The sequence below is a fragment of the Lonchura striata genome, chromosome Z (assembly GCF_046129695.1).
Source record: "Lonchura striata isolate bLonStr1 chromosome Z, bLonStr1.mat, whole genome shotgun sequence".
In the NCBI taxonomy this organism is placed as follows: Eukaryota; Metazoa; Chordata; class Aves; order Passeriformes; family Estrildidae; genus Lonchura; species Lonchura striata.
The window spans coordinates 53,343,843-53,369,682 of NC_134642.1; the positions used below are offsets into that span (position 1 = coordinate 53,343,843).

Below are 25,840 nucleotides of genomic sequence, written 5' to 3' on the forward strand. Positions count from 1 at the left end.
CAAGGAATATTCAGATCTTTGCAACAGTTTTGTCAAACACAGGGAGAAGTGTTGGAGGCAAGGTACTTCAATGAGTTTTAAAGAGAAATTCAATAATTATAGTTGCTGGAAAGCTGCTTTATATGGCCATTAAAAATTACTGTATGAGCTCAGGAGGCTTTGTGAAGCTTGGATCCAACTCTGTAAACTCACAGCTGGAGAACAAAGCAGGAGCATCCCTGAAGACCAGAAGGATGCTTGAGACCCCTGGGAGTGGGACAGGGCAGAAACCCTGCTGGTTTCACCAGAAGCCTGTCACCACTCCTCTGTCCCATGCCTGCTCACAGTTGGGATAACCTGTGGTTCAAAACAGATGTGAGCATCCCAGCTTGCAGGCTTCATGGAGTGGTCCCCACCCGCTGCTGCAGAGATTTTGGTGTAGGAAAAAGCAGAACTCATCAGGTTAATGAATAAAAAGATGTCCCAGTCTTTAGAAAGTCTTTCTATATGTACTGGAATATCCTTGGTCTTCAAAAGGATGGGTCTGCCATGGCCCAGGCTTGTCCAGCTGATTTCACTTGTTAACTGAGCATGGCTGAACATATAAAGGAATGTAGGTAGTTGTTGTTTTGCATTTACAGCATATAACGAGGCCTTCAATGTTTATCCTTTTGAGCAAAGAATAGTGAGAATTTAATGTCTTCAGCTTGGAGTTCCCAGGTGAATCTTCAGGTCACGTGGAAAGTCTTTCAGGTTAAAAAATCTAAAACAGTCTTTACCCTTACAGCCACAAAATAATCAGGGCTTGTTTTCCTCCACCAAGTCTGCTTCTCTGACACAAAGGGCTTGACCAGTAGCCTGCACAAGATGAAAATGGATTCTTGTTGTGCTCAGCCATTGTTTTCAGCTGTCCTTGAATAAGAAGCTGGGAGTGGAGCAGAACTGAGAAAAGGGATGGATCTCAATACTGGAGATTTGAGTGTTTTTCCCTACCACCTGACCTGAACCTCCTCCTCCTTTCCAAATGTGACAGCCACATATAGAGGCTAAGAATGGCTTCAAGACTTAATACGATACATGCTTTCATAATAGCTATTTTCATAATACTAACATTGATTGCGAAATACATGCAGTAAAAATTTAATTCTGTGAGGACATCACTTTACTGGAAAGTGAGAAGTACTAACCCAGAGAGGAAGAATAACTGCAAACCTTTTAAACTTAAAGCTGTCACCAGAATTCAGCCTTCCACCACAAACTACCCTCTGTACTTGGGCGAAGTGTTGCTGCCTTAGGTGTTTGCTTCTTTGTTTTCAATCTGAGGCTTTTGGAGCAGACTTGGACTAGCTGATACGTCTGTCTCTGTACTGACACCACTTTTTGCAGTGTTTTGTAAGAGATGCTGTGGACTTAAAAGGACAGCAAATACTGCATTACTTGCTCTCCACCAGCAGAGCTTCCTCTAATACCACTGCAGTGAAGCAGGCACAAACCGAGGTAACCCATCATGGCTGAATACCATGTCACAAGCCTGGAATGAGGATGCCATCTACAGCAAAGTTAGTGCCAATCCTCTACATGATTTCTAATTATCCACCTATCCATCCCTTCCCACAGTAAATTTCTTGCAATTCTGCACTTGCCACAAGATAGTAAAAATTTCATCAGACAAGCATTTAGGAAAGAGATGAGGAGGTTCCCACAGATTTACAGTAGTGTCAGTGAAGATGGGATAAGAGTCATAATAGTGTCCTTGTTGCCTCCTGTTTTCAGAACCACTGGAAAAGTCTGACAGGTAAAAAAAACATGCAGGGAGCCTACATATACTTACCTATAAAAAGGTATTCCCACAGAGCCTGGGTGGGGAACTGGCTGGATCAATGTTGGACCTTTAAAGACTGGTGATCCACTCCTGTCTGATGTCCCCTTCCTTGTTATCTTTCTTCCCTCTTTCTTCAATGCTTTGTAAACCAAACCCTTCCTCCCACTGCTACCTGAACACACTGGCTTTTTGGACACTGCATGCATCTTCCATCAGTGCTCAGTGCTGCTGTTGTGGCTCAGTGGGTGCTTAGCTGAGGATCTGGGTGTCCAAGGTGAGGCTGACCAACGTGGTCTAGTGGAAAGTGTCCCTACCCATGACAGGAGTGTTGGAACAAGATGATCTTTAAGTCTCTTGCCACCCAAGTCAATGGCTCTACCCAAGCCAGTATGGTTCTATGATACCAATAAGCTACAAAAAATATCACCAGTGTAACACTCAACTATGCTAATACATATCCATAAGTAATCACATGAGACCAATTAGAGATTTTTTTTTTAATTTTGTATCAAAAATTTTACATATTCAATCTAAAAATGTGTAATTTAGGTACACTAAAAGAAAAACATACAAGAGTTTCAGGACATGCCTAATAAAATAATTACTTTTTTTTCTAACAGTTTGGTTTTGTTTTCAAATCCACCACACCATGGCCTAAAGACAATAGCAAAAGTTTTATGACTATCATGTGGAAAACATTACTAGTGTAGAAAACTTTTTTTAATCTATAAGTTTAGTGCTAGTTTGGGACAAGAACACATATAGGACAGCAAAAATTAAGAGTGTAATCCATTATTCAAAAAATTATTTGTTAAAAGTTAATTTTGAGAGTTAGTTCTAATGACGGATTCAGGAGTAGCATCTCTACTTAAACTTAAGCCTAAATATATAATGTCAAATGCTATTGGTACTGCCTAGGGACATCCAAATTCACCACTGACCTCTTCCTTTGATCCCAATGCTGCCAGTGCCAGGGGAGTTTGGGAGGTGTTGGAATCAGTGCAAGCATTCCAGAAACATTTTATTTTTTCTAAACCACTTCCTTAAATAACTTTTTTTTTTTCCAATTGGCTCCTGATCTTTACTTTATACCATAGTATAAGGTAGGGGGTTTATATCAAAGCAGTTTTTACTTTATGCCATACACAATTATAAATAAATACCTAATTCAGTACTGCCCTAATTCCTGACTATCTGTGATGGATACAGTCGTAAAGCCTCCACTAAAACCAGCTAGGAATAGCAACTCACAAAACATCATTATCTACTTTCAGTCATGTTTCCAAATGCTAAAAAGGTTTAAAAATAGCTCTAAGATACATATATTTCTACAGAAAATCATCTTAGAGAATGAAAATAAGAATGTCTAGTAAGATTTCTTTTAAGACTTAAAATTTATCAGATGGTCTACATCTGCAAGTACAACATATCTGCACCAGATACAGGCAGCATTATGGGGCTACACAGTAAAATGGAAACTTGGTTTATTGTCTGAAAAGTGGTAAGCATCAATCTCTGAATCTCTGAATAAATACGAAATGTTTTTACCTGCATTACTTCTCTGTATAAAACCTGTAGCAATCACTGACTAAAATGCATAGTAGTAAAATATTTCTCTGGTTTGGATATAAAGTGTTTTATAATTTCATTAAGCCTATTTTTAAAATTTTTAAATTCTAATCTATAAAACATTTCCAGAAAATTAAAACCAGTACTTTCTTATGTATTATCTCTACACAAATAATTTCCTAGTGAAAAAACTGGGAAAGCTTTCAAAATATTAAAAATGCAGGACTACATGAAGCTTAGACCAACATTCACAGAGCTTTTGTGTCACTTTTACACAGGATGTCAGTATGAAGCATTTAATCCCCACTTTTGGTAATTGAGCTGGATTCTGGTAGAAGCACCCAAAGATGCTATCAGATGTCTGGACAAACTGTAGTTTAACTGTATGCACAAATTTTTCCATGACTTTAAGCTTCAAAAAACTTACTGAAATTTTATTCATATCTATCCAGTAATTTAATTTTTACTTAAATTTTTGGTAACTATATGACTATAAAAACTACTTTTTTCACATGCAAGTTCCATACATATTACTTTCCTGCTAATTTTTTTTGTTAAATGATTTCAGTTTTCTTTTATGATTTTGAAAAAGCATTATCATTCTGTATATTTTAGGCTCTATATGCAAGATGTAGATAGGTATATTAATCTTTTAAATAACTTTAGGATCTGCAGATGCAAAGTTTGGTTTTTTTTTGTTTTTGGTTTTTTTTTTTTTTTAATCATTCTTGCCTAAAACTAACCTTGGAATTCTGAGTCTGCAGCAGCCATCTGAGTCATAAACTCTTTTTTATTTTGTGTGTATACAAAAATAGGGAAAATATCACCAAAAAAAAAAGAAAAAAATCTCAGTGACTCCAGAATAGAATTTGAAAAGAACAATTTATCTATAAAATGGTATTGAAAAATATAACAATTCTTATACTTAAAAAAAAAAAAAGATTCAGCTCCAGCAATTTGTTTTTCCACCTTCTTCTCACAAGTGCAGTTTCTAGGTACATTTGATGTGGTAGAAATGCGACAGTCTCAGGCTACAAACCACATTACAAAGGTAGATGATAAACCAGAATTGAAAATACAAGAATGATAATGAGGCATCTAGTTCCTTGATTAGATTTTAGTTCTAGAAATGTACCTATGCTCAGGAAAAGGCTCAGTTCATTCTGGCATTAGCACATACTATGTACACACAAGTCAGCAGCATGACAAGTTATTTTGGTCAAGAAAATGCTAAATAGCAACTGCAAGGATCTTGTAAGTCATAATATTCTGTGTTTTTCTCTCGTATCTCAGAAAGGATCCACAGCTACGTTTGTCTCACATGGTGTAGCTCATGAGCACATGATGATAATTAAACTTGAACTTAATCCCTGCTGGGGAGGTTTGATCTCAAAGTTCCATCTCACAAAAGCCAACATCCGTGGCAGCACTTGCAAATCTGTGAGGGTCATCTCCTTCATGACCAGCACATCTAACATCTATTGTGGTGACTATGATTATTAGACACACTTTTCCCAAAAAAAGCCATTTTTGCTAGTGGCTTTTTGAGATTTTTGCTCAAACCCCAAGAAAGACTGTTAAGCCCTCTGCCTTTCTTCCCTGCCCATTAGTACCATACGGATATGCTCTGAGCATATGTAGTTTTCCCTCTCTTTATTCTTCATGGGGAAAAATACAACATGACCACACTAACAAAGATGGTGTTCTGAAGATTGTGAAAACAAGCTTTCTTCTACCTACTGGCAGGAAAAATCATGTCATTCTTTAGATATTTGGAGGCTCTAGAGAATACTGTGATGCAATGGCATTCCTCTGGAATTAAAACACTTAATCAAAGGGTTGTAACAGAACAACAGGCTTTCTCTGGAGTAATAAATTAATAGTAACTACAATCCTACCCATTATATTGTGAACTAATAAATGCTACAGAAAATTTTTGCATCCTGAAGTATATGAAAAAATTATGACCTGGCTTCTCAGCTTCCCTGCACTGTTACTGTAACCCTATGCTTCTATTATGCACAGATACACAAAACCAGTCTATTTTCAACAGATTCAGTTTAGCAGCCACAAATAACTATGAAAAACAATAAAATAAACAAAAAGGAAATTAGAAGGGGGAACAGATACCAGTCAGAGCACTGTCCTGTAATACATTTAATCCCCATGAATATGAAGTCCTTGTGCTTAAAATAAATCTTCAACATACATTTCTCAATGCTTCAAGGTAAAAATTAGAGTGATTTGTTAGCAAAACAAAGAACGTAATTCCCAGAGGAGGTTAGCATCAGGTTTCACTCTTTATGTGGTTTTTATATTCTAGATAATCCCCAATCTGAAATTTTGCAATTGAGATGCACTTTGTGTGTATTCAGCCTCTTTACATTACTGTGCAGTGGCATTTCTGAGAGTGGATATAGTTCCTGTAATCAGCAAGCTGCTTCAGGTACAAATTTGAAGGCCATCGGTGCATCTCTACAAAATTGCGCTCTTCCACTAGAAAAAGAAATAAAGGAATTATATATAATTTATAGATATAGAGCATATGTGCACAGGCTGCAAAAAAATATTTTAAAATAGATAAAAAACATGATTCAAGATATAAATACAGCTACAAAAGTAAAGGTAAGTGCTGACTGTTTTGCATTGAGCTCTGCTACGGCACAGAGATAAGAATTAACACAAAATGTTTCCTTGTTAGTAAGTTAGTAATAAAAAAGTTTTTTTGAAAAATGGAATACAATACTCATTAAGGAGAGCAAAGAGATATTTCTAAAGACAAGCATATTTTATCCCTAGAGGATAGTCATATGTGGTATGCAAGGATTTTTCTAAGCTGCAGAACTATAAAGCAGTATAAAGCTATAAAGGGTATATAAATTCCTGTACCAATAGTTTGATTTGAGATCAGTGAAGAAACCAAGGTGATGAGTGAAGCTAAGATTCAGTAAGATATTAATGTCCTATTGCATGTGCTTTTTATCACTGACAAAGTTGTATATGAGTCTTTTACCAATATTTTTTAGATTAATCTCCTCTACATTTGCAGAAAGATTCATTTTCATCCCCTTAAACCCAGATATTCCAGAGTCAGCTTGCATCCATTGCTCCTGGCTCCTGAGGGCTGCAGACCAAGACACAGCAGAGAAGCTCACAGCTGGGAGAGCCTGAGGGCAGGCAAACTGCACTAACCTGGGCACAAGGCAGGGCTTCAATCCTCAGGGGAATATCCTGCTAGTCAAATCTGATTTCTTCTATGGCAAAGTAACCCACCTAATTGATCAAGTGAAGCCAGTTGGTGTAATGTTTTTGGATGTCAATAAAGCTTCTGATACTGTTTCTCATGGGATCTTTCTTGACAAAATGTCCAGCCCATAGTAGGATAAACACATCGTGTGAAGGGTGAACAACTGGCTCACAGGCACAAAGGGTTACAATGACTGGGGTGACATCAGACTGGGGACCTGTCACTAATGGGGTTCCAAAGGCTTCCATCCTTGGTCCTGTGCTCTTCAACATCTTCATAAATTACCTGTATGGAGGACTGGAAACACTGAGCAAATTTGCAGATGCCAAAAATCTGGGAGGAACTGTTGACTTCCTCAAAGGCAGGGAGACCCTGCAGAGAGGCCTCAATAGATTAGAAGACTGGGTGATCACCAAGCATAGGAAGTTCAAAAAGGGAAAGTGCTGGACTCTGCACCTGGGATGGGACAACCCTGGATGTATGGACAGACTGAGGAATGAGATGTTGGATAGCAGTGCCCTGGAAAGTGCCCTGGGGGTTCTGGTCGATGACAAGTTGAGTCAGCAGTGCCCTGGCAGCCAGGAGTGACATTTGTGTCCTGAGGGCACCAGGCCCAGCATGGCCAGCCAGGCAAGGGAGGGGACTGTCCTGCTCTGCTGGCCACTGGGATGACACCTCCTCAAGTCTGGGGCAGACTGGGTGCTACAGTATAAGAATGACATTAAACTATTAGTGTGTCCAAAGAAGGGCAGTAAAGAGCTTTGAGTGGAAGCTGTGTGAGGAGCATCTGAGGGCACTTGGTCTGTTTGGCCTGGAGGAGATTGAGGAGAGACCTCAGTAGGGTCTGGAACTTCCTTGTGAGGGAAAGAAGAGAAGCAGAACAGAAAAGGAGGGGAAGACACTGATCTGTTCTCAGTGGTGACCAGTGAAAAAAGATCAGTGTCTGCCCCTCCTTTTCTGTGAGAGGATTGAAGGGTATGGCCTGAAGTTGTGTCAGGGAGGTTTAGGCTGGATTAGGGAAAGATTCTTCCCCAGTGTGTATTTGGGCACTGAACAGGCTCCCCAGGCCAATGATCATGGCACCAGCCTGACAGAGTTCATGAAGCTTTTGGAAAATACTCATGATTTCACTCTTGGGGATGGTGTTGTGCAGGACCAGGAGCTGCACTCATTGATCCTTGTGTGTTCTTCCAACTCAGCTAATTCTGCATTTCTGTGAAGGTCTCAGGTCTTGGAAAGCCCCTGGAGAGCCACTGCCTGCTGCTGTGTTGCTGTCCTAAACCTAAAGGTGATGAGGTGTCACAGGTCAAAGAAATGTATCCAGGTCAAAGAGATGCAACCCTCATCAGGGTGAAGGAAATCACACAGGCAATGAACAAAACTTTCTAGTTACACCACCAGAAGCAAATACAAATGTTTGGAAATATAAATACCAGATCCCTGGAAGAAGATGTATTTATTTATTTGAACAGGCCATCATTTTTTTATTTTATAAGATCTGCTGGAGCATACTGTAAGAATCCTATTTTTTTAAAGGAAAACCCCAGCACTTGAAGAAGTCTCAAAAATGACCCATTACCTTGATTTAAATTAGTAAGATAACATGAGGACATTGACATACGATGACCAAACTGTTCCAGCAAATTCAGTTATGGGTGGGAACCTGGCTATCCCAATAGGAACCATAAAAATAGTGATGCAGGGCTGGCTGTGTCATGTTGTATGCTGATCCCACAGCAGGATGGTGAAACATCCTGCTGAAATATCCTAAAGAAACCCTAATTATTTTCTCATGCACAAATGGTATTATCCAGAACATCACTTTTCATCTTGGAAAAATATAAAACATGTGTCTCTTCAAAATGAACAGAAAAATACCTGAAAGTTCTTGAAATTCAGGCTTTTGACTGAAGATGAGGTAGTTAGTGGCAATAAAATAAAGAAGCCAAGTTGAAAGGCAATCAGAATTGTGAAACTGTGGGAAGAAGGAAAAGACAAAACATCTAAAACATAACCACATCTCACATATAAAAATATTTTTCGTTTAAGCAATTTACTAAATAAAGTGTTGACTATGGAAGATAATGAAGGAAAAGTTATTTAATGGAAATACGTAAACAGGTGAACACCCAAGAACAAATTAACAAAGTCCCTCTCACAGAGATAGAAAAAACACCTGCGATATCATGCATCTTGGAAATTTTGACATCTGCACAGAGGCAGAGCTTCGCAGGACTGGAGGGAAGGAATGTGGCATGTTGGTTTTGTGGTCTCCTGTTTCAGCAGAAAATCCTATTTGATTAAGGCAATATTCTGCAATTTAGTTTTTGTTTTCCTCTTCTGTTTTTCAAATCTGCCTTTATTGTTTTTATTTTTTCAGCCTCTAATCTTTTCTTTTCCTGCTCTTTTGCATTTCTCTCAATATTCTATGCAGTTGGATCTCCTTTGTCACCTGCATGCCACATAATTTAGTTTTTTGACTAAAAGTAGAACGAGTGTTATCTTTACTTGCCTAAAACCCCTCTTTTCTGGAAGAAGCTGTAGTTAAGTTGAATTACTGCAGTGTGTCCATGATAAAGGAAATTCCACAGATGAGGGTGTGACTAGAGGATCTGGAGCCCAAATCTTATGGGAAGTAGCTGAAGGATGTGGGGATTTCATTCGGGGAAAAAAAAAAGCGGCTCTGGACGACCTTATCACTCTCTACAACTCCCTTGAAAGGAGGTTGTGGACAGGTGGGGGTCAGTCTCTGCTCCCAGATAAAAAGTGACGGCACAAGATGAAACAGCCTCAGGTTATGCCTGGGAGGTTTAGGTTGAATAGTAGGAAAAATTTCTTTGTGGTAAAGGTTGTCAAGCTCTGAAGCAGGCTTGTGTACAGTGGAGGCAATTCTATGATTAAAGGCTAAAAGATTCTTCTGGCCACCCTTGTGTCACCAGTTATCCCTAGTAAACAAATTTTATACCAATATGTTTCCTTGGAAACAGAAATTGCTCTAAATATTTTTTAAATTTCTAAAACAACTTATTAAATCAACATATATATTCTCATTTGATATATACAATAAGTACCTTAGCTTTTTTGAGCAAGCTAACAATACTGAGGCTTGTGGAAGCCAGTTCCCTGCTAGGCATGCTCTGAAGCTGCGTGATGATGTAAAGCTCACAAATGTGCTGGAGTCTCATCACTTGGTACATCTCTGCACAGATCAGCAGAGACATCGCTTGGAGAATATTGTCTGAAAACCAAGAAAACAAAAGTTACATGTATTTTACCTTTTTGACAAGATGACCAACACTACTTTCACCACATTGAATTTTAAATACCTAACAACAAACACAAAATCAGACTGCTGTGATCACCTTGTTTTATTTTTTTATTATCATAAATTTTTGTTTGCTGTATCCCCTTATTTTTCCAGATAAGATATTCAATTAAGAAGAAAAATGTGTTAAGAACTTTCTGGCAGATAGATGTAGAGAATTGCTGTCAATATTGTGGATCTTGAAGACGATGAGTCAAGTGCTGCTGATCTATTTAGAGTAACTGAGAATTAATGTGTGGATTTTGCTAAGTTCTCTTTCAGAAAAGCACTTTTATGATAAAAGAAAATATAGCCAAAGTCCAAAGACAGAAAAAGAGAGGCATTTTTTTTTTTAAATATAGCACAGTGGTTGCATTTTTAAACTGATAAACAAGGAAATATTAGGTGGAGTGAAAAGAGAAACATGAAATATCTAAGAACAAGCTAGAATAACTATTTCAAAAGAAAATAAAAGCAAAACTACATATTTTGATATGTAGTTTTATTCATTATATAAAGGAAAAATTAGTGACATTTAAATTATGTTTTAGATTTAGTATTCAGATTTCCTTCTCATAAGAAAGATAAAGATTGGGACATAAAGAATATTTTAGCTCAATTTTTCTTGCCAAACACTCCTGTTGGCATATTTTTTCTGGGCTTACATACACATAAGATAACCATGTGTATAAGTAAGGTATTCCTGCAGTTTAACCTTGTTTATTATAAACTCAGCTCTATGCATGTTCAAGAAGTGACAACTTTTAAATATAATGCAGAATCCAAACTAGAAAGCAGTAATGCTGTAATGTAAAAAGAAAATTATAAATACTATAATGGATCAGAAGTGAAATTGCAACTTCTTTGAGTCTTGTTTTGTGAGCACAAAACAAATAATTTTATTAGAAATATTTCTTCTATTTTACTTGTATAGGACAGATTTCTTTTTTTATTGCACAATACAAAAAAGTTATCTTTCTTGAGACATTGCACATTCAAATATTGGCATTTTTCAATTAAATAGGCACTGCTACATTACTCTTGATCAATGCCCTGCTATGGAAAAATAAGTTACAGATATAGAACTATATTTTACAGTTTCCTTACCTGGGCAGCAAGAATCAGTGTAAAGGTACTCTAAGAAGGACAGGAAAGTGTCTTTGGAAACCCCATACACTGGAACCAGAATGCTATTTGCTTCTAGATAATTGCCACTAAACATAGCTGCCATAACCTTACAGCGAGCCACCAGAACTGCCCTGTGGGCTGGTACAGTTGAACCTGCAGGATGCAAGACAAAAATAAATATACAATGACTTTATATAACACAGAAAGATCTTAATTTTAAAGCTCATGTCTTCTTAGGAGGTTTTCATCTCACTGAAAATGATTCAAGTGTTGAAAGTTGGCAATAACTAAGAACACACTCACTCCATACTAGTTAAGATGACTAATGAATAGTAAAATAAAACAAAATCAACAAACAAAAAAATTAATTAAACCAAAATGCAATAGACTAAACCAACTGATAATAATCTGTTCACACTAACTGAACCTCCAGCCCACTTCATAATATGAAGTGTTATGAATTGTTATGCAATAATTTCCAATATGAGTGATTCTATGAAGAGTCATTTATGTTTACCAGTAACCCTGCTGATAATTAATATTTGTACAGAATGACCACACAAAGCAGAAAAAGGCAAATTTTTCCAGATGAAATTCCATTGAGTTCAGTAAGTAAGTATAAATTTAACTAGGTTAAATACAGTGCCTAAGTGAATTTCATTAATTGTAGTCTCATGAAAAAAACACTGATGATTTTTTTCTAGAAATTTATTAATTTTCTACTATTTGCAAGTGAACTCTTTGCTTTACTACAGCATTTGGAAGACCTGGAGAGGCCAAAAGCCCAGGGTGGCAGAGGCCTTTCAGGCTGCAGAGTCCACCTGGACTGAGCAGTCCAGCTCAGTATGCAAGGAAGTGCCAAGCAAGTGCCAGTCAGGACAGTAACCAAAACCAAAATAAGCATTTGGAGTTGGATGTAAATGTTTTAATCAAAATTATAATAAACAGATCAAGTGACATGCAATATACTGTATGTACTTAGAAAGAAGTTAATTATATCTTTAACCACAACATTGACACCTGAGTAATTCTTTGAAGCCTTCTGGCATTTTTTGTCTTTTGTTCTGTTTCTACTCCCTGTACTTCTACTTTCAAAATGTCTAAGATGCATGCTATGTGTCCTCTATGTGCTTGTGAATGGACATTTATCGACTAGTTAAAATCTTCAGTCACATTCTATGTATTTACACAGACATAATGGGCTCCTGTTTTTCCTGGCTCTCATACTTCCCTAGGCTAGAAAACTCAAAGCAGTGCTAAGTATCTAAGAAATTGCTCAAAAACGTACAAATTTGTTTGTCTAGTTAAGATTACTGCCTTCATTTTCTCTTAGTAGTTATTTAATTTTGAAACAGTTACTCGAATTAGAGAAAAAAATTTGTCATCAATTATTAGAAAAACAGTTCACATTTTATTAGTGGATAAGCATGCTTTGTTAAAAATACTTGTCAACCCATTCAGAGATTTGGGTTTTCTTTCTCTAAAATATATAGTGTTGTTCTGGTTTCATCAGCTTTCCACAAAGACTTTCTCAGAAGAGGGACACTGAGGTGAGTTGTTCATGTCATTGAGCTCAAAATCAGTATTTTCCTCTCCTTTACAAAGATATTTTTGTGGCGTCTTTCCTAAGTGTTAAACAGAACACCTAGAAAGAGTCTGCTTGTCCTTCTGTGCTTATGTTTGAGGAGTTAATGCTTCATATTTGTCCCTGAGATATACATCTGAAAAGAATTAAAACATTATCTAATTCTAGAAGGCCATTTCTGCATGAAGGGTGAGTATGGACAGATGGAGAATAGTGTTAGCTTTTAAAAGCCATCTCATTTTTATTCTCACAAAAGTATGCAACACATTTCTCATACTGCATCTTTCATTGCAACAATGAACACATTTAATTTCCACACAAGACACTGAATCCTGACACTGCAGAACATCAGGCAGTGAAATGTGGTAGGTGTCAGTGGCACCAGATCTGCAGTTCACCAAACCCTGGTGGCAACGACAGTGAAGCAAGTCCCTGTCAGCTTCTGAGGGGACAAGGGCAATGTTGGCAGGAGCCAATAACCACCAAATCTGCTCTTTTCAATGGGGGCAACAAGCACAGAGATAAAGCTCAAGCCTTTCCCAGGTCTGATGTTAGGGAGAGCCCTTTAGTGTGTCCTAGTGCTTGTGCAGCTGGGAACAGGATTGAGATTAAAATAAAATAAAATAAAATACTGCAAAACACAATGGAGTAAACAAAAATATAATAAAAGAGAATAAAAAATAGTGTAAATCAGGGAGGGACAATGTTCCGTGACAGGGAGAGGGAATTCCTACAGGATCAGCCCACATGAACAGTGCTAGGAGTGGACACTGCTACAGGGCATCCATAGTGACAAGCTTTCCCTGCTTTCCACAGTGACAGCAAAGCACTCTTATTTCCTTAGTTTTGATGCTATGGAACATGGTCACCTCTATATCCTACATTTCTGAAGAGGGGAACAAGGATAAAGACTGGAGGCTAAGTGAGCAGAGGTACTGTACCTTGTATTTTGAAGATTACATCAGCTAGCACAGGTGTGTTGAAGAATAGCCTGAGAGAAGTATTATACAGACGTTTTATCTGGTGAGAGTTGCAGTCCTTTATAGTGTTTACCTGAAAAATAAATCGGTAATAAAGTGCTGTCATGTGTGGATGCCCACAGAACTAAATATTATGGGACATCATTCATATGGGAAAATAAACAACAGCTTCTGGCATGTGCATTCCTCTGCAATCACCTTTTGTCTTCTAATTTCCTATTCCAGGAAGTGCAGCATCTCTGAGGGGTCTCTTATCCCTCACAGTCACATCTCAGCTCTATTCTTGGTAATCTTGACCTCTGACAAAACTCCCCCACCTCCCTACAGGCAGGTCGGGCTTCATCAGTTTTCTGGAGTCCAAACCTTTGCATGCATTCCCTGTCCAGACCCAATGCTGCAGCAAAAGGTTTGAGGGCTCAGGGAGGAGTAGGGATGAGATACACATCCACCCCACAGTGTGATGTACAGAGGCAAGACAGCTGGAAGTTCCATGTTTATATTGCCCTGGAATTGCTTTGACAGAGGCAGGGGGAGCTCACAGGCTGGAGCACAGACTCCTCTTACAATAACCTGGTAGTGTTAAGACCCTCCAAGACCCAGTACTCTCAGTTAGTTCTTAGTTTTGTTTTTCTTACCTTAAAAATGTAATCTAAAGCTGCTAAAAGAAACAATATTAATCATGCTGCTAGATTGTGACAAGTGAAATTCAGATGAAGTTGAATTTATGGTTAAAATGCTAAATTTATAAATTCTTTAGTTTTACTAAGAAAAATCATAATTCCTTCCTTTTGGCCTCCAAAAAATGCTTAAATGTGAAATAAGAGTACCCTGAAAGCATAAAAAAAGAATAAAAGAAATGACAACAGTTCAGGCTCACTATCTTAAAAGTCTTCAGGCTCTCCAAGGCCAAACCTATAAATGTTTTAGCTGTGGGCTGGTAAGCCTAAGACAGAGCAGTCATAAGCTGAAAACAGTTCAGTGACTTTTTGATGTCTATATTGTATTGTTCCAAGAGAATCTGAGAGATTTGCCCTTCTAAATCAACAGAAATTATTAGAGCAAGTTCTATATTATGAGGGAATGTATATGCTCCAAGAAAAAATGTCTGTAAAAATGAATTCTATATTAAAACTAATTCTACATTGTGACTTTTTATTAACATAATAATATGTTACTTTTTTTGTGTGATCTTCTACTGAGTTACAGACAGTTTTCCAAACACAGAACTTACATGAGAAACCACCCCTGTGGATCTACTGTAGAATCCTAACTTTTGGCTTATGTTCAGGAGCAAATCTTTCCTGGGCAGCCTCTATTACATGGGAATTAGCAACCCATAATCATATTGACAGACAATGTTCAAAGCTGTGAATACGAGTAATCCTTTTAGAATACCTGCTATTGTGATTTTTACCAATTACATTAATTCTGCATGTTACATGTGGATCTCTGTGTATGTGCCTGCAAACAACACACTGAAAGCATTAAATACTACAGGCTGTTTGATCCAAAATGACTTTAAAACAAAGACTGACAAGAAAACCTTGCCTACAAAACAATCCCTCAAAAACTTAAGTAACTAATGGTGACCCAAGGGAGTTAGATGTACCTTCCCTGGAGTTTTCAGGATGAATTTTACTTTCTCAAGCACGTGTTCTATTTTATCTGGATCCTTCAGCTTCTTTCTTATGTCCTCTTCTAATAGTTCCCACTGGAAAGCACCTACCACAAAACCAGGGGGAGTTCAGATTATAAATCAGCATGGCACAGACCTCAGCAGGCAGAGGAAAAATGACATCAATGCCAAACACATCCTGCAGAAATGGTAGGGGGTTTGTACATAAATCACCCAGACCTTTGCTTTTAGGAAAGGGTACAATGCAATTTTTGCACATGAAATTTCCATGGTACTTTTTATAGTGCAACGAAGTACCAACAGACTAGAGCATCTCACTTGCTTTCACACTCAGTGTATTAATTACTTCCAGTTCAGTCACTACATATTGCAGGTAGAGATTCAGAAAAAAAAATCCTTAATGTTTCAATATTTATGGAATTTTTTTAACTTCTGCCTGTGCTGCTGGCTTCATTGTTCTACAGGGTTCTGAACTAGAAAAATTTAATGCACAGTTACATTCTCAGTCCTCATAGCTATAATCAGCACAAAGTTTGCAGTAGAATTATTCTTGCTTTCCCAGACAAAGCCATGACATTCACTGAAGTGTCTCAAAAGCTTTCTTGGAAAAATGAAGAGAGTAAAAACAAAGATAGTTTATCTTCATGCAGCTTGCTGGTGTAAGTCTCAGGTGCACCGTGGGACTTTGTGGAAATTTTCAGTTCTAATCCAGGACAAAAAGGAGACAGAAATAGATCAAGCTCAGTGACAAGCCCAACTCAGCACAGCCCTGAAGATGCTCTGCTGTCAAGAGGCTCAATCAGTCCCTACAACACACAGCATCCTCAGCTCAATTATCTCCCATCTATACCACACTGGATAAGGGTTTATAACCTCATGGGCATCATGTCACAGTCCTGAACAATCTGAAAACTCATGATTTGTTCTCTTCTCAGCCTGTACCTCAAGCACCTTCACGTCTCAGGGGCACCAAAAGCCACAATGACCCTCAGGCTGGGAGCTGAGAGTAAGGCAGAGCTCTGCCTACAACTGCACAGTTTCACAGCTCTTTGGCTGACAAAAAAGAAAGTAAAAAGGGAAAATTAGTGCACACAAGGCACTAGACACAAGCTGTAGATGGTAACAGATGAAGATATTTACAAAGATGTTTAGACAGGAGGAAAGGAGGCTCAGGGGTGAACTTGCCACCTTCTGGCCAACTGCCTGGAAGGAGGTTGTAGCCAGGCTGGGGACAGTCTCTTCTCCCAGGTAATAAGTGACAGAACAAGAGGAAACAGCCTCAAATTGCAACAGGGGAGGTTTAGATTCAATATCAGGAACACTTCTTCACCTAAAGGATTATCAAGCAGTGGAAAAAGTTCCCAAGGCAGTGGTAGGGTCACCATCCCTGGAGGCACTTCAAAGATGCGGCACACTGGGACATGATTTAAGTGATGGGCTTGGTTGGCAGTGATGGATTAATGGGTGGACTCGATAATCTTAAAGGTCTTTTCCAACCCAAATTATTAAATTATTCTATGAATTAAAAATACTGTATTTATCCCCTGCTGAAAATCCAGTTTTAATCCCCCATCCTTTCCTGCAATAAATAAGAACAAAAAAAAAAAATCTATTCAGGGATTTTTTTCAGTGAAAAACTTCTTCATCTGTTCTTTACGTTTGTTACTATTTTGGAAAGAACTGCCTTTGATGTACAAATTCCAACTGAAAGCTGAAAGATTCTCTAACAGGCTGAAAAATATTTCATGGAGAACAAACAGGCATTGGCTACTTCCAGAAAAAAACCCCAAATATTTCTGCTGAAGACTTTTAAGCAACATCTGAAAATCTAAAAAAATATCAGTGCCATTTTAATAGCTGGCATTAGGTAGATGAGGTCGCAGCCTGTACCAACTGGTAGCAAAAGTCATGCAACACATCAGAAGTCTTCACACTCCAGCCACTTATCACTGTTTTCTCTTCAGTTGCACCATACTCAGAATAAAAATTGAGTTTTCTTAAGTAACTCTGCACTCTTGCCCCTGTGTTTAGAACATGCAACCATTTGCATGTATTTTAAAAATCTAGGATCTGAAACTGACTCAAATGCCAAATTTTTTTGGCAAAATTTTGGATATTATTGATGCTAGCCTATGGACTAATTTAACTTAGGCCCATTAGATCTGGAATTACAATAATTTAAGTTTTTGTTATAGGTGATGGTTTTTTTCCATTGTGCATAGTAATCACAAGGGTTAAAATAGGTATGGAAACAAGGTGATGTATCATCTAGCGACAGCAAAGCCATGTTCCTTAGTGTGATGCATGTATTCCTTCATGAGACAATAGGAAATGAGTAGCCAGATCTGTTCCCAGCAGGTACCTGAATAGATGAAGTGGAGGATGTCTGGGAGACAAGAACAGAAGACAGAATCCTTCACCACTACCCTGACTGGTGGGACACAGGGTGGTACATCACGGAGGGAGGAGGGGAAGAGATCCCCCACCTCCACTGTGAAGAGGCTCTGTGCCAGCTGTATGATGAAGGTGTCATGGGTGTTGGATGGGCTCTTCACCCTGAAGAGTAGCATGAAGAGGTGGCTGACAGAGCAGAGGATGATCTTGTGAGCCTCTACCGCCATGCTGAGGTCCTCAGGGTAAAAGGCCACATCTGCACACTGGCAGCAGTAGAGCAGATTGTGCAGGTCTGCATTGTAGTGCGAGGCTTCGCCCTTCAGGATCGGCATCTTTTCTGCAAAAGAGCTCAGGTTGCAACCTTAGCAAGTGCTAACCACAGGACAATTGACCTTATTAGGTCAGTTTAATTTTTAAAGGAGATATTCAGTAAAAATATTTCTTATATGCTGTTTGAATATCTTGAGTAAAATTCTCTAAAAATGGAAATACTTAGTACAGTAAGTAAATTAAGAAACAGTTTAATGCTATGTGTCTGTCCTTTCATGAAAGTTACACTATAAAGAAACTTAGACTGTGTATTCCAAATCTAAGAGGTCTGAGCAAATTTTTAGAACATGGAAAAAGAGACAACTACAGATTTAGAGGTAACTACTTGTCAGTAATTTTTTTACTAAACAAATGCATCAGATGCTCAGAAATCACATAAAGGTGTGTACTTCTCTCCCTTGCTTTATGTGCAGCAAACAAAAACACTATTTGATTATACTGTAGAATAATAATTCATGTGCTAACAACTTTCTTTTGTAATTTGTCTGTTAAGATTTTATGTAAAGTTTTTATCAAGTCCAGCAGAAAACCATTCCTATTAGTTATATCTAAAATAAGCTAGAAATCCATTGCAAAGTTATATATTGCCATACAATTATCCCCAAGTAAATTGAATCATCACTAAAAGATGATGCAACATAATCAGAACAGCTGACAATAGATAGCACAGCTCATAGTAACAATTGTTACTAAAATATGTAGAAAAAATATTAATTGTGTAAAAAAAGTGACACACATAAGGAATTATACTAGGGACCAGATATCAATGATCACCTGGCTGTTCAAGCTGAGGTGGTTGGACTCGATGGCACTTCTGCATCTTTTTCCTTTTCTTCATTTTTTCAGATGACTTCCGATTCAAACTTTGGATTATAAAATATTCCAGCTAAGACAAGAAATATATATTTTTAAAACCCTTGTTATTTAATAACAACCTATACATCAAATTAAGGGGTATAACAGCTTCTGTATGCAGGGCTAAAGCTACTGACATTATTACCAGTCATCTGGGAGAGTCCCAAAACTCCTAACAAGAAGCTACCATATTTAAATAGAACTAGCACAATTTAAAAGACTATTTATTCAAATGATTGTGGTTAATTCTTGTGTATTTAATCTTCCTAGAATTGACAGACACAAAGATATTAAATTTACCAACCTGTTTAGATACTAATTGTATCTTGGGGAATGGTCTCATTTAGCTGGGTGTTATCCAGCAAGGAAAAAGGACAAGAATACAAGTGGAAAACTTACCGCAGTGTGTCAAATGGCTTCCCTAAATCTTCCTACTTAAAACCAGATTAACCTTGGTAATGCTAATTCAGATAGCATCATAGACTCATAGAATCATAGAATGGTTTGGCTTGGAAAGTACCTAGAAGACCACTGAGTTCCAATCCCCCTGCCATGGGCAGGGACACTTTCCACTAGATCAGGTTGCTCCAAGCCCCATCCAATGCAGTTAAGAATACTGCCAAGAATACAGCTCCCCTGACCATTCTGTTCCACTGTCTGACCACCCACACAGTGAAGAATTTCTTTCTAATATCTAACTTGAATTTTGCATTGGTGGGATCTTGGCACTTGGTGGTAGGGCCCATATGTGTGCCTCCCTTGGCTCTCTGAAGCTCTCACATCAGTCATGCATCTCATGCATGTTCCACCCTGTTTCCAAAACTGCAGATTCTCACTCACCACTCCTCCAAAATATTTCTGGATGTAGAAGTCATCAAGAGTGTGCAGTTCAAGGTAGGTGGCTCTGAGTTCTTTAGCAAGTTGAACTCCTTCGGAGGTTGTGACACAGCTCTTTCTGTCTGAAGTGCACAGGGGACAGGTGCAAGACACTCCTGGGGTAAAAAGTTATGAAAAAGAACCATTCTGGCCAAATAATGCAGAATTCTTAGATTCCTAAATAACTGTAAAGATATATTACTTAGAGGAGAACAAAGAGGGAAATTAAAACATAGGAATTTTATAATAAGAAATCTATAATTACAGAAAAAAAACACAGCTTCATATTAATCAATTCAAAATACTAGTCAATATACAAACCTCTGCATACATTACATTAGCATTACTTTATTGGTTTTGTTAAGGTGGAAGAGTCCAGCCAGACTTATGGATGCCAGATTTGGCTTTGGCTCAATACCTTTTCATGCCCAGGTCTTGTACTAGCCTTCAGGTGTTATCATTCATGAATGTCACCCTTAAACCTGTTGAATTATTGTGGCCTGTCCATGCAGGAAATACACACAGTAGTGAAAGAAGAAAATTTTCACTCCAGACCAAACCCTTGATGGGTTTGTATGTACTGCAGGATCTGATTAATTTACATGTATTTCACATATATTTTTAAAAAAAACAAAATAGGTACTTTTAAGATTATGCCATTTAAATGCTAAAAATCTTCTAGCCACACTGGGTCAGGTATGCTTAATGACAGTAAGAATATGCCAGCAATGGATGTGCTTTCAAATGTGCTGTGCATGCTCTGCGCTAATGTCCTCTGCCTAGACCTATAGATAACGTAATGAAACAGCTTTTTCTGTTGTTTTTTTAATAATTTGTTTTGTCAGCAGCATTTACCACTACAGAGGATTAATATCTTAGTAATCTGTATGAGCAAACTGCTGTATTCACAAATACCTCCGAGAAACAAAAAGGTTCTGTGTATACACAGCAGTTTGCTCTGACAGGTCCCAGGGCAAATCCAGAGTCCAGCCTGATGTCTCTCATGACCACATTATTTAGGGAGGAACACAGAAAAAACTAAGTGGAAAAAAAAAACCAAAAAAACCAAAAAAACTACTCAATTTGGTGACATCCTGTTCTTAAACACAAAGTGTAAGGAAATGCTTGGGGAATACAAACAATTTACAAAGACCTTGCCCTTAGAATGGGAGATTTATTACTCCTATATAAATCAGAGCATGAAAACTTTTGGTTGTGATCACTGAATTACTAAATGGAAAAAAATAAATATTTAACTGTTATGCAGCTCTTTAATTGTCCTATATCTGTCACTGAGCTAAAAGATTTATAAGTAGACCTTAGCAACACTGAGCATTCCATCCACAGAGGAAGTATATTTCATATGGATTAATATTTCTATGTATAGTACAAAAATAAATGTCTACATCTATGCTCATCATGTTTCTTACTCATTAAAAGGAGGGATGCTCAGAAACATTTATTTTAGTAAAGTATCATGAAGTAAAAGACAAGCTAGGATTGTGGTTTTCAGTCACTGTTTTAGGAAAAAGGTCCCAGAGAATTTCTAGGCTTTTCCTACCCACTCTCCACTGTTTTCAGAATGCAGGATATAATTTAAATCTCATACTCTAGGGATACTTTATACCCAAATATATGTTGCTTAATCCAAATTATTAGATTTAATCCTCATGTGTGGTGGCTCCACAAGAAGAGTCATTACAGAGGTCGAAGAAGGATATGTTGCCTTTCATCACTGGGGTTGACTAGGCACAGTGTTCTTGCCAGCACATCAGTCTAGAGGGCCAAAATACATATGCATATTACTGTCATCCTGACAGACTAATTGTTTCTGTTAGCAGCTTGGAAAAACAACCAGCTTCTACTGAAATTGCACTATACCCAACTTCCAAATGAGATTTTATCTGTTGTTACAGGAGGCTGGATACATACCATTTTTTCTTGCACCAATAGCAGAAATTATTACTGGAACTGAGCAGTGATTTAAGGCTTTTTTTACCATTGGCACATAACTGTCCTTCAGTTCTTGAAATGAAGTCTTGTCATTGACAGAATATTTAATCACAATAATATCAGCTCCTCCAATGAGCCTGCAGGAAGTATACCAGTCACTGTCAAATATATCCTAAAAAGAAAAAAAAACCACGAGTCAAGAATTTACTGTCTATAAAGAAAAAGATCAAATATTCTATATTCTTAATGCAAAACTCTATATAATTGTTTTTGTCTGATTAGATCTTATTTGAAGACATGCAACAATGAACAGACTTCCAGCTTTGTAATTTCCTTGTTTGGAGAGCAAATTGTTTGTTATAATAAATCACAAATATTTTCAATGAATTCAGGAATTCTGCAAGAAGAATTAAAAATAGGGTTTGTCAGGGAATATTCTTTTCAGGAAGAAGCTTTGCTGGTTTAATTACTTAATTTAAAATTGTTTCCTTTAGGAAATAAAAACACCTTCATTGGTAGAGGTTTTCAGCAACTCATACAAAAACTTATTAAGCACACCATTTTAGAGAAAGGGTTACACAGAATTATCCTATTTACCTATGAACTTTTAAATACAAACTTAATAATTCAGAGTGGTTTTTATTATAAGAGCTTCCACATAGCTTTACCAGGTGTTGATGTCTTCAGGATAAGCACTTCAATCACATACCTAAACTTTCTTTTTCAACTTCACATTCAAATTTTCACTTGAATGAAATGAAAACTCTGTGCTGAGGACTTAACTCTAAAATTGTTGGATATTCTGCTAATTTACAGCTGTGCTGTATCCACAAGCAATATACGGTTATTACTTGTGTATTTGTCATGGAACTGTGACTCTGTAATTTCTGCTTCACCAGAAGGTAGCTCATAAATACCAGGGGAAGCCTTGGCTTTGAATGTATGCTGAATTGAAAACTCTTGAGAGAAGTCTGGAACTGGTCCAGAGAACTGAAGAAAACCTCTGGAAACACAAAATGCCATTGCCTCTTAGAACAGAGAGACTTTTTTTGCCCTTCTGGTACTTAAAGGGGGCTTATAAGAAAGATGGGAATAAACTTTTCAGCAGGGCCTGTTGTAATAGGACAAGGGACAATGGTTTTAAACTAAAAGAGGGTAGATTTAGGTTGGACATAAGGCAGACATTTTTTACACAGAGGATGATGAGGCCCTGGCACAATTTGCCCTAAGAAGCTGTGAGTGCCCCATCCCTAGGGCAAGTTGGATGAGGCTCTGCGCAATCTGGTCTAGTGGAAGGTGTTCCTGCCCATGGCAGGAAAGAACTAGCAATTCTCAAGCACATGTTTGTGCAACCCATCCCCCATGGCAAAGGGGATGGAATGAGATGACCTCTAAGGTTCCTTCCAACCCAAATCATTCAATGATTCTGAGATTCTATGGGAGCCCTGCATAGCATGTGAGGCAAAACTAGAAGAACTTGGGACATTGAGGAAAAAAAATGGAAATTAGCAGTAATGAAATAAATACAATGTGAAAACAGAAATAAATGAGCAGAGAAGTGACAAAAGGGCACAAATCAAAGTTTGGGTAGTGGGGAGCAATTTGAGTTTTGTAAAGCAAGTCACAGAAATAAGAGCATTACAAATGGGAGTCAAGTACATAAATGATTAGTAATATCAAAAAGTGGTATGGCTTGTGTTGTCAACATAACTATTTTTGATCACTTCAAAAAGTTCATTGTTTAAAATCTGGTGAGGTAGCTACAATGCTCTTAACTACAAGAAGTAGCATGACCTTGCTGGAAGTGAAAGTCAGCAAGTATTTGCCTAAAGTGTCAGTTCACATCATTCCCAATTCAGGTCTTGACCTTACAAAGAAATAACTCAGGAAATAAATTACAGTACACATTCCCATTGATCTCTGTAAGAGGAATTTTTGTTCTGCAGTAAGTAAACCACAATTAACAATTTATCAGGAATATCTCTCACATGATTAACCATGTTGACAATAAAGTAGGTCAAGTGCACCACTCTCGATCTTTGTTTTTTTGAGACAACTTGGTCAGAAACTATTATAATACCAGACTTAGGACAGCCTCAATTAGCACTTAATACAATCATTTAGGCCCGGTTAATAATATAACATTTACACATAAATGCACATTTAGCACCTCTAGCAGTAGGACTACCAGCTACAATGCTTCAAAACAGCCACCTAGAAGGACATTTGGAAAACTTGAACACACAAGCAGGCAAAAATTGAGAATTTTCAAGGGACAGCTTTACTACACTTCAGTTGATGAAGATCTCAATGGAGAATTTTTAACAGACTTGTATACATTTAACACAATACAGGTTTAAAGGAAAAATACAATACAACCCCAAAAATAGCATAGAATATTTATCTGTTCTGTTCTGTTCTATTGGCAGACAGAAAGCACATCTGTTCCTTTGCAATTTCCTTCCACCTGTCCGTCTTCAAGATCAGCCCAGATTTGCACCTGCCCATCTCTACAAGATTGGAGACAATGGGTGGTATCATAAGCAAAGAGTAGAGCACAGGTGCACAAATACACTGTAACTGCACAGCTTTAAGCATGAGTAATAAAAAATTCTTATGGAAACTTCCTATGGAATTTACTATGTGTATTTTATATTGTTTGTATAATGGTTTTGTGATATGTTTGTATATTGTTTTTCACTCACTCCTTTGTACAGTGGAACTAAATCTCATGTGCCAGGAAAATTCTCCAAAAATATCTCTGACAGTGGGTTATTGGCACAAGGCATCCCTGAAACAAAGCATCTAGAGACTCCTTTATTATTGCTTTTAGAGACTCTTTCATGCAAAAATGATAGAGGGAATGTCATCAGATGAAGAACAGCCATTCAGATGCAGGAATAACCTTAATTTCAGGTTCCATCTATGAAATTTTTATAACAGCTACTCCTCATCATGCTTCCTGCTCTATTTCACAAGTCAGACATTGGCAAAAGGAAGAAGTATCTGCACAGCTAAGGTTATTTTATTATGATCTTATTACTATAATTTTAATTATATTTCTGTTGCTGTTCCACTCAGGACATATTAGGAAAAATCTTCATTCTTTCCTTGCACGCCTTCATTCTAAGTGTCTCATAACATATTCTTGCTGTTAGTAAATTATACTTCTCAAGATTAAATGTTGAAAATAAAGCTTTCAGAGGCACTTAAGATATGATTTTCCAAAAAAATCACATGATCCCTTAAGACAACAATACTTGCTTTGTCAAAAATGATTTATGACTGTCTTTCTCAATGGCAATGAAATTTCTCACACAAGTGCCCTTGCAATGCCCACATTCTTTCTGAAAGCTGCTCATAAGTGTCCCCATGTCCAACCATCCCAGCCCTGGGTCTGAGGCAGCAGCAATGCCAACTACTCTGTGGGGAAAATGGTGCCTGGACACCCCGTAGGAATGTTCTCTGGGGATTTCCCCAGTATCCAAGAGAACTGCATTGCGAACATTGGAGAGTTATCCTGTGGGATTCCTTAAAATCAGAGTGTTTGGGCATGTTGCAAAGGCAGGCCTCAGAGACAGCAGGATGGTGATTAGAGCTGAGCAGCAGCTATAAGATTTGTCAGCAGAAAAATTATACAAGAAGTAGAGAGAAAGGACAAATAGAACAATGGTCTGTGTATTAACGCTTGGGTAGAATAACTCCCTAAGTTGCAAAAAAGTATATCTAGTGAGATATTAAGAAGTTTTAAGCTGAATAATGGAGCTCTATGCATTGCATCTTAAGGCTTACAAACAAGTATTGTACTTGAAACAAGCAAGTATTGTTTTAACCAAAGGTATGTGTACATATGGTGGTTAGGTAAAACTGTCATTATGCTTTTGCTTTGTGTGATTAGTCAAAAAGCTTTTAAAATAAATTGCAACATGAGGTTCTTAGTCTGCTGCCTAAGATGTGAGCTACTGGCATCTTCCCATTGTCATAAGCATGTAATGAGACTAATGCTAAAAAATAAACAGCTTGAGACACATTCCTTAACAGTCCTGTCCTATTCATAATTCATACATAACCCCCCAACCAGCGATATTATTCCTCTCTATGATCCATTTACAGACCTGTTTCCCTTTCCATCACACTGATGTTCTCCACACCACATACAAGAACCTTCCTCGTTTTTTTTCA

The 25,840-nt window shown here is 37.6% G+C and overlaps 1 protein-coding gene across 2 annotated transcripts in view; it reads right to left on the bottom strand.

Moving 5' to 3' along the window:
• Positions 1-2,283: 2,283 nt before the first annotated feature.
• The window catches only part of RHOBTB3 (Rho related BTB domain containing 3), a 28,480-nt gene continuing 4,923 nt past the window's right edge, over positions 2,284-25,840 (bottom strand). For both annotated transcript variants that reach the window (XM_021546204.3, XM_021546205.2), the window contains exons 3-12: positions 21,638-21,830; positions 19,670-19,821; positions 18,749-18,860; positions 17,613-17,981; positions 15,224-15,336; positions 13,576-13,687; positions 11,029-11,202; positions 9,689-9,855; positions 8,496-8,592; positions 2,284-5,866 (exon numbers count right to left, since the gene is read on the bottom strand). In XM_021546204.3, coding sequence (XP_021401879.2) covers positions 5,751-5,866; positions 8,496-8,592; positions 9,689-9,855; positions 11,029-11,202; positions 13,576-13,687; positions 15,224-15,336; positions 17,613-17,981; positions 18,749-18,860; positions 19,670-19,821; positions 21,638-21,830 — 1,605 coding nt within the window. In that variant the 3' untranslated portion in view covers positions 2,284-5,750. The remainder of the gene's footprint in view (positions 5,867-8,495; positions 8,593-9,688; positions 9,856-11,028; positions 11,203-13,575; positions 13,688-15,223; positions 15,337-17,612; positions 17,982-18,748; positions 18,861-19,669; positions 19,822-21,637; positions 21,831-25,840) is intronic.